Genomic DNA, 8,267 nt, shown 5'->3' on the forward strand with positions numbered 1-8,267 from the left:
ATTCTGCTGCTCTGAACATATCCAGAGTTCATGAGGGAGAGAAGGGTCAGATCTTGGGGTCATGGTACAGGTAAGCAAAGGTAGTGTTCCCTGGTGTCTGAGAGCTTTGATCCTGGAGGGAGAGAGGGGAATTTGGACACTTTTAAGCACTGCTGATAATCGGGGGTGGGTGGGTGCCATGAACTCTTAATTGTGCTTCAAAAAAAAATAATAAATAAAGATTGCTACAAATTCAAGTACCCCAGGTGCGTTCAGCCCTCAGTCAGCCTTTCCAATGTCTTCCTAATTCTCAGTGATGGGGGTCTGAGAAACCACAGGGGCTCTTCCCAACTGTCCCTCTCAATCAGCTTGGAGAAACCCCTCTCCAGGTTGGAAATGAAGCTCTGCCAATGACATGAGCTAGATTTGCAGTGTTTGGACCCACTGTTACAAAGCAGTCCTTGCGTCAGAATACTAGAGCGGCTCAAGCAGTAGGCGTCTCTAGTAAACTCCCAAATGGTCCCTGGGTCTGAACCTATTCCCTTTCATCTAGGCCCTTTGAGATACTCACTCTTTTTCTCCTTACTCTGCCCCTATTCATTTATTGGGTTGAGATTTCTTAGAGAAGAATCATGCCACACTTTCTCCCAAAAAGGGGTGAATCATTCTAGAATTTTACAGCAATAATCACAAGAGCCAACCAGGGGAATTAAGAGACCATGTGACATCTTTTATTCGTTGTCTCTGACAGCACTATAGCAGACTCTGGAGAGCTAATCGTTTCGTTCCTATTGTATCAGCTACCATCCTCTTTATGGGCAAGATCCTCAACTGATACTGGCAAAATCCACTAAGCTTGAGCCCATGCGACTTCGTGATCTCAGCAGGCGGGAGATCTCTTCCTCCCCTGGCAACAACCCAGCCAATGAGAGATGGCAACAGCTCAGCCAGTGAGAAGCCACTATACTTACAACTTGCAGTTTACTCCAATGGTCTTTCAGTGTATGAAAGCTCTTCCCAACTTCCCCTTTCCTCAATAAAAAAAAGCATTTCTCATCTCTGTTCTCTAGACTTGCCCCTGGTTTTGCTGAAACTTGCTCGTCCTGGATTGCAATTCTGAGCTGTTCCTAAATAAACCCATTTTTCTGCTGGTAAAATAACTAGAAGTTTTATTTTTAAGGTTAACATAGGAGTAAGACAGGTGGCATCACTTAAGATTCTATAGGTACTAAAATAATGAGAACAGTTTGAAAGGTTTGACTACTTGAATAAACTGAATTCCTTGAATGACACAAATCACTAATCCTCACTCTAGGGGCAAAAAGGTAACTTCTATAGATCTATATCCACTATGAAAATTAAATTTGTAGTTGTAAATCTTCCCATAAACTCCAGGCCCAGTTAATTCTCTGGTGAATTCTACAAAAGAAAGAAACAATACCAATTCTTCAAAAACTGTTCCAGAAAATTAAAAATCAGGGAATACTTAACCAACTTAATGTGTAAAGGCAGCATTATGGTGATACCAACTAAACCCAGGCATGAGGGAAAATTAGAGACTAACATCCCTCATGAGCATAGATGCAAAAATCCTTACGAAGAGAAACACAACAAATAAATGCAACAATACATAAAAAGAATACATTGTGACCAAATGGGGCTCACTGTAGAAATGTAAAGTGGGTTCAGCTTTTGAAAATTAGTCAATGTAATTAATCATTAAAAGACTAAAAATGTAAAGAAAAAAAAAAAAAACAACTATGATTGTGGTAACCAACATACAAGAGACTCTGAAATCCCTACCTCCTTGTATTCTGTCAAGGGGCCCCCTTCTACTTATACCAGGATTAGTCTGTGTTACCTATAGAATAAGTCACTTCCTGAAAAAGAAAAAAATTACTTCTAGAAAAAGACTAATGAACGACAAAAATAATTATGCAGAGTTAAATAAAGCCATATGCACAAGAGCACATATTAAAGTGTTACCTGTAGACGTATATGTTTCCATATAAAATCCTAGGAAATAAAATCTGCATTGACAGAAAGCAAGATGGGTGGTTGCCTAGGAATGGGTAAGGAGGAGAGGGATTGGAGGGCAAATCAGAAAACTTTGCTTTCACAGATGCAAACATGTTATCAAAACTAACCGAATTGTATACTATAAATAAGTACAGTTTATTGCAGAAAATGTAGGTCGCTGACAGTGACAGTAGCCGTAAGAGACACAAATACGGGAATCCTGAGAATTTCCATAAGCCCTCATACCGAAGCCACAGTGATGGAAACATGTGGATATACCTTTACAAGAGTCACATTCCCTACAGTTTGCTCCCAATTCCCTATTAATCAGTGTCCCCGTACCAATCAGGATTCCTACCTAGTCTTTTTAGGGGACAGGGACATCTTCCTACTAATAGATTTCAGGGCCATTCGCAGGTCTCAAGGGGCCAAGTTCTCCTCAAGAAAATATGGGAACATAAAACATCCCTCTGGAACAAGGGAATCAATTCAAACTGCTCCCAGAACACCAGACTGTCACAACAACTGCCCACTACTCGGGGTGACCTTGATTACACAAATAATCTTGGAACACAGGCCAAAATATTAGACCCACCAAGATCAGTATTCTTTCACAGACAGCCTTGAGCAGTGATGCAAGTTAGACTAAAACTAAAACGAGAGCTGTTCTTTGCCATTCTGCTACCACCACTGAGACGCATTTGGAGTTCTCACAAAACCTGTTCCTCCCTTCATGCCGGCAGAGCCCAATCCTGTTCTCAGTACAACCCACAGAGTGAACAGAGTCCCTAAGACTAAAGGTAGTTGGAAAACTAAGGTATTGCTTGCAAAAACAGAACAGTGTGAGGCAGGCAATTCCCAAAGTAGGTGACTTGGAGACTGGATAAATCCATCGTTAAGTGCAAAATGGGACTAACAAAGTCCATGAAAAACGGAAACCCTCTCTGCAAACAGCCAGCAGAACAAAGCTTGCAAGCTTATGACAAAACTGAGTCATGTCCTTGCTTAAACCAGCTGATGGAGGCAAAGGCAGGAAGGAGTGAGGATTTTTAATGGGCTCTACTACTGAGGATTCCCTCTAGGAAAGGGAGGAGCAGCAGAGATCTGCCTATCAGAGCACGTCGGGGTGACTTGTGCAATGTGGGACTCTGCCCTTCCACACATGGCTGGTTTTTCTTCAGAGACACTGGTGGCCACAGAATTCTGGCAAAGGTCCTGGGCATGTTATAAAGTACAACACTGTACCAGAAAGCTTCTGACTCAACCTCCCCAGGGTGGATGTTTAAACGTATGAGGTTCAACTTCCAGCTGATGGCTACTCACGGAAGGCTAATCTCAGAGCTTCTCTTTAGTGTCAGTTGCTATGTTGCACAAGGAAACGGTATACTCCCTACTATACTAAGGCCTTTCTCCAGTGTGAACTTTCCAATGTCGGATGAGGGAAGCTCTTTGCCTGAAGGCCTTCCCGCACTCACTGCACTTATATGGCCTTTCTCCAGTGTGAATTCTATGATGCTGAACAAGTACATGTTTGTGGCTAAAGGCTTTTCCACAGTCGCTGCACACATAGGGCTTTTCACCATTGTGAACTCTCTGGTGCGCAATAAGGTCAGAGCTCTGGCTAAAGAACTTCCCGCAGGCAATGCACTCATAGGGCCTTGCCCCAGTATGGACGCTCCAGTGTTTAATGAGTCTGTATTTGTGACCGAAGTATTTCCCACATTCGCTGCACTCGTAAGGCCTTTCTCCAGTGTGTATGCTCTCATGCTGAACAAGTGTGGATTTGTGGCTGTAGGCTTTCCCACACTCGCTGCACTTGTAAGGCCTTGCTCCAGTGTGGACTCTCTGGTGTACAATAAGGTTGGAGCTGTGATTGAAAACTTTCCCACATATGCCACACTCATATGGCATTTCTCCAGTGTGGATTCTCTGGTGCTGAGCAAGTATGGGTTTGCGGCTGAAGGTTTTCCCACATTCGCTGCACTCATAAGGCCTTTCTCCAGTGTGGACTCTCTGATGCTGGACAAGTGAGTCTTTGCGGCTGAAGACCTTCCCACATTCGCTGCACTCGTAATGCCTTTGTCCACTGTGAAAGGCCTCCGCACATTTGGCGTTACCGTTTGGCTTCCAATTGCTATGAGGGGCACGGTGCTGGAAAATGCTTGAGCTAGTTGGGAAGTCCTTATAACCCTTCCCGGTCATAAAAGGCATCTCCAATGGTTCGACAGGGCAGCTGTCCACAAGCAAGGTGCCGCCCTCATTCCCTCTGAAGGGTTCCCCTCCACTGTGCTGCTTCTGGTGCTGAAGGTTTGCACTGAACCAGAACTGTTTCCCACATGCCCCACATGTGTATGATTTCTGCCCAGGGTGTGTTCCCTGGGGCTCAGCCAAGTGCAAAATGTCTTTCAAGAGTGGGCCACAAGTCTCACAGGGGTGGGCCTTCTGGGTAGAAGGGCCTGCCTTGGGAGTCCTGACCTGTGACACACCCACAGAAACGTTCTGCTCAACAGCTGTCTCCTCGTCCTCCGTTCCATGCCGAGAACCTGAAAGCAGACAGATGCTGGTGAAGTGCAAACCGACACTGATGGGAAGGGCAGTCTCATTACAAATGTGTGTCTAACAGAAATAAGATCAGGGTCATAGGACGGCTGTCAGAACAAGAGGCCCAAGCTCCAGACGAATAAAGAGCTGCTAACCAGCAGTTAGCATCTAAAGATCATAGGATGGAAGAGGCCTTGGCTGGGGCAGAACACAAATGCAGGGTACAAGCCAGGAAGAGCATTTCAGGGTTTCAGTGAGGCTTTGGCTGCTGGGGACAGTGAGAGCTGTGTAGAAGGTGTGTCTACCGAATAGCTACCACTGAACACCTGATATTTAAGGACTATTTGGCATATGTGCACATCTCATAACCACTAAGTATAGGCCAACGTTGAGGAGCAGTGCAGAGGAACAGGTGAGATATGGAGACACAGGTGGCGAACAGACAGAGGTCAAAGTTCAGAGCATAAGACAAGTGTGTACGTGGGAAACCAAAGACAGAAAGAAACAAACGTGGGAAGAGAGGGTAGGGAATGACCAGAACCCAGCCCTGACACCACATCCTTCCCCGCTCCCACTCCCCAGGGCCACACCCACCCTGAGCCTCTCTGGTCCTGGCTGGAGTAACGTCTGCCCAGTCAGATACCCAGGGCTTGCCGCCCAGCTCCAGTGAGGCAACCCCGAGGGACATGGAAGATTCATATCCTAAGAAGAAGATGAGACAGGTAAATGGCCAGCACTGGTCTGGGTAACCCACCACTCAGAGAAGAAAACTAAATATTATAAAAATAACCTCAAAGTAGGGTCTTACTAAGAATAGCTCAGTGGGCTCGGCTAGTGGTGACCACACTGGTCCCTGCAGTTCCTGGCCCAGGCAGGCTACTGGAAACATCAGCTAGAGGAAGCAGGTAGAAACTGGAACACAGGGGTGCTTGGATCTGGAGAGGGGTACTCAGTCAGAGAGAGGACAATCTCTGATACGGGAAGAGCTAGACGCCCTTGGGGAACAGGGGAGCGGCAGAGCCCAGTCCAGAACACTGGGGTGGGTGTGGGGGGCCTTACCCAGCGAGGCCGTAAGTGCCAAGTTCTCCAGCATCACATCGCGGTACAGGAGCCTCTGAGCCTCATCAAGGAGCCCCCACTCCTCCCGGGAGAAGTACACGGCCACGTCCTCAAAGTTCACCTGCCCCTGCCACAATGGCGAGAGCCAAGTCCATGAGCAGCCTCTCTCCCGAGGACACGCATCTAGGCCCCCACAGATCTCCCCCAAGTTCCTTCCTACCTAATTCCTCAACTCAGAGGAAGTAACGGGGACTGGGTGCCAAAGGTGCCTGCTCTCTCCTAAAGTCCCGTTGAGTCCCCAGGGCAGCAACAGGCAGGTGGTCAGAGAGGCACCATTGAAGCTCTGGGCCTGGTCTGTGGAGCTGCAGTCCCCTCCCCCACCTCCCGCCAGCTAGTTCTCCTGCGGCTGCTACCATCATGCTACCGGACAACCAAAGCTGGACTCACCTTTGTCCTCTAAGTCCCCAGTACCAGGGCCCAGGAGCCAGCGGTTCACACTCCTTTCTACACGCACACTATTCATAGGGTCTCTCACAGCTGTGGCCCCCCACCCAGACACTGGCCTCCACCATTACTTTCCTGGCTCGCTAACCACACTGTTGTGCAAATTCCTCCTCTCAAGCCCACCTACACACCCGCTTCTATTCCTTAGATGTCTCCATCCTAACGCCCTCCACCGAAGTCCAGTCCCGTCTTCAGCAGCTCACCTGACACCTCCACTCAGTGTTCTCTGGCACACGTTAAGCCTCGTCACCAGGCCACAAATAAAATCCTGAAATCTGACCTGAGTTACGTCTATCACTGACATGCCCATCTTGGCTGATGGAACATCTACCCTTCCAGGTGATAAGACCTAAAGCCTCAGGGTTCTCTCTCTCTCACTTCAAAAACTCTGATCCAATACTTGTCCCATCTACACAGCTCCCCCGTGGCCCATCCATTACTACCACTCACCTAGAATGCTGCAGCGCCCTCCTCCCTGGTCTCCTCGTGGCTACCACAGCTCCCTGTACCCTCACCACACACAGTCTGTTCTCCACCTGGCAACCAGAGGGGGCCTGCTAAAACCTGAATGAGATCACCTCCCTCCTCTGCTCCTACCCCACGGCTACACAACCCTCAGAACGGAGGCCCAGCCTGTCAGCGGGCCATCTCAGACCGGACTCCTGCCCACCTGCTCCTGATTCCTACCGCACGTGGTGGAGACCTGCAGTTTCTTGAAACCTGTCATCTCAGTCTCTCCTCCCTGTTGGTTTCCGGTACCTGGAACAATGTTCTAACAGTCACCCAATATAGGAACCCTCCCATATAACCCCTGGCCTGGACCTATAACTCGGGGCTGAGGATTTCTCCAGGGTCCTCAGACTCATGCGCTGGGGCAGTGTAAGCAAAGTGTCGCAGGACACCACAATCCTGGAGACCATGTGGATGGGGTGGGATCGAGAGCACAGACACCCTTCCCTCACCTGCACAGGGTCCATAATTACTTCTGAGTTCGTGGGAACCTGTGGGAAGAGGAGGCTGTGAGAGACAAGAAACCACGAAGGAGCCCCAAAAGCTCACGGCTCCCCCCTACTCCTGCCCCAACACAAAGACCTGGGGCTGACTGTCCCCCCTCTGTGCCTCAGTCTTTAGGGCCACCTAACAGCTGTGTAAACCCGGACTAGGTCTGTCTGTGCCTCACTGTCCTCATCATCTCCTGACCTCCACCCCAAGTTTGTTCCATAATCAGTCTATGAAATACTTTGAAAACCTTCAGATCGCGTCCCTCCCGTTAGAACCTTCCATGGCTCCCGGGGCGCTCAGAATGAAGGCACAGCCCCTCTGAATGTCGCTGCAAGTGTAACTCCTCACACTCCCTGACCCTTTCACAAACCAACGGCCCCAGGTATCCCGCAGCCTCCGGCTGTCGCTCCTCCGAGCCTTCGCACATGCTGGGCCCTCCCTGCATCGTCCTGCCACACCCCACACACCGGCTGTCAGAAACGGGACCCAACCGCCCCTGCTGTCTGGACACAGGGGCCTAACCTGCAGGGACCTGAAGCAGCCCTCATTCGAGCCCGGGTTCAGAAAGGGAAGTCGGGGGAGGGCCCGAGAGCGCAGCACCCACCTGCGCCTCGTCCGTCAGTGGGGCCGCCTCCACCCGAACCTGCGGACCCGAGAAGGCGCAGGGAGAGGAGAGGGTCATTAACGATCGGCGGGTGAGAGGACGCGACCCTCAGGCCCGCCTCAGCTCAGGGGAGACAACGCCTCCTCCAGTGTTTTCCCTCTCGTGTCACCTCTCTGCGAGATGGACCAACCTGGTGGGTTAATCCAAAAGCAAACAAAATGTCCGCTCTGGAAGGGAACGGAAGTCCCACCCTGACGTCTCACGCACCAACGGAAACGCCACTTTCCCAGGCATTCATTGGCCCGGCACCACGGAGGCTCCTGGGTAACGTAGTTTCAGTTTCGGCAGCAGCTACACTGGAAAGGAGCATCCGCGCCACCTCCAAAGCAGAGGCCTCCATAGAGCTGGTGGCGCCTAGAAATTGCGTCATCTTGAGGTCGCTTTCCCTTAAAGGAGCCGTTACCATATTTCCCATCAGTGTAGTCTGCCACACATGTTTGGAGATATTCTCTTTAGGCATAGAATGCTCACCCAAAACTCAGATGGACACCTTGTATGC

General features: G+C 49.5%; 1 protein-coding gene across 5 annotated transcripts; it reads right to left on the minus strand.

The window, feature by feature from the left end:
• Positions 1–688: 688 nt before the first annotated feature.
• On the minus strand, positions 689–7,948 carry ZNF772 (zinc finger protein 772). 5 transcript variants are annotated; one of them, XR_002076638.2, is made up of 6 exons: positions 7,709–7,948; positions 7,065–7,103; positions 5,599–5,725; positions 5,134–5,241; positions 1,966–4,541; positions 689–1,859 (listed from the first exon to the last, which is right to left on the minus strand). XR_002076638.2 is itself a non-coding variant. In XM_019436934.2 (5 exons), the coding sequence occupies exons 1-5, from the start codon at positions 7,784–7,786 to the stop codon at positions 3,397–3,399; spliced, it is 1,491 nt and encodes a 496-aa protein (XP_019292479.2). In that variant the 5' UTR covers positions 7,787–7,948; the 3' UTR covers positions 689–3,396. The 5 variants fall into 5 exon arrangements, 4 of the variants coding, with proteins under 4 accessions (XP_019292479.2, XP_019292478.2, XP_019292482.2 ...); XM_019436934.2 differs by having other exon boundaries at positions 689–4,541; positions 5,599–5,719; XM_019436933.2 differs by having other exon boundaries at positions 689–4,541.
• Between the last annotated feature and the right edge of the window lie 319 nt (positions 7,949–8,267).

Source organism: Panthera pardus, unplaced genomic scaffold, assembly GCF_024362965.1.
Source record: "Panthera pardus isolate Hobbes unplaced genomic scaffold, ASM2436296v1 HiC_scaffold_18, whole genome shotgun sequence".
Classification (NCBI taxonomy): domain Eukaryota; kingdom Metazoa; phylum Chordata; class Mammalia; order Carnivora; family Felidae; genus Panthera; species Panthera pardus.

Bases quoted from the DNA above. Each gene is read 5' to 3' on its own strand.
- ZNF772 (XM_019436933.2), bottom strand. From the start codon at position 7,786: ATGACCCTCTCCTCTCCCTGCGCCTTCTCGGGTCCGCAGGTTCGGGTG. The intron at 7,104-7,708 runs GTGGGTGCTGCG...CTCTTCCCACAG, and splicing joins CACTGACGGACGAGGCGCAG to GTTCCCACGAACTCAGAAGT. The intron at 5,242-5,598 runs GTAAGGCCCCCC...TCTTCTTCTTAG, and splicing joins GGCACTTACGGCCTCGCTGG to GATATGAATCTTCCATGTCC.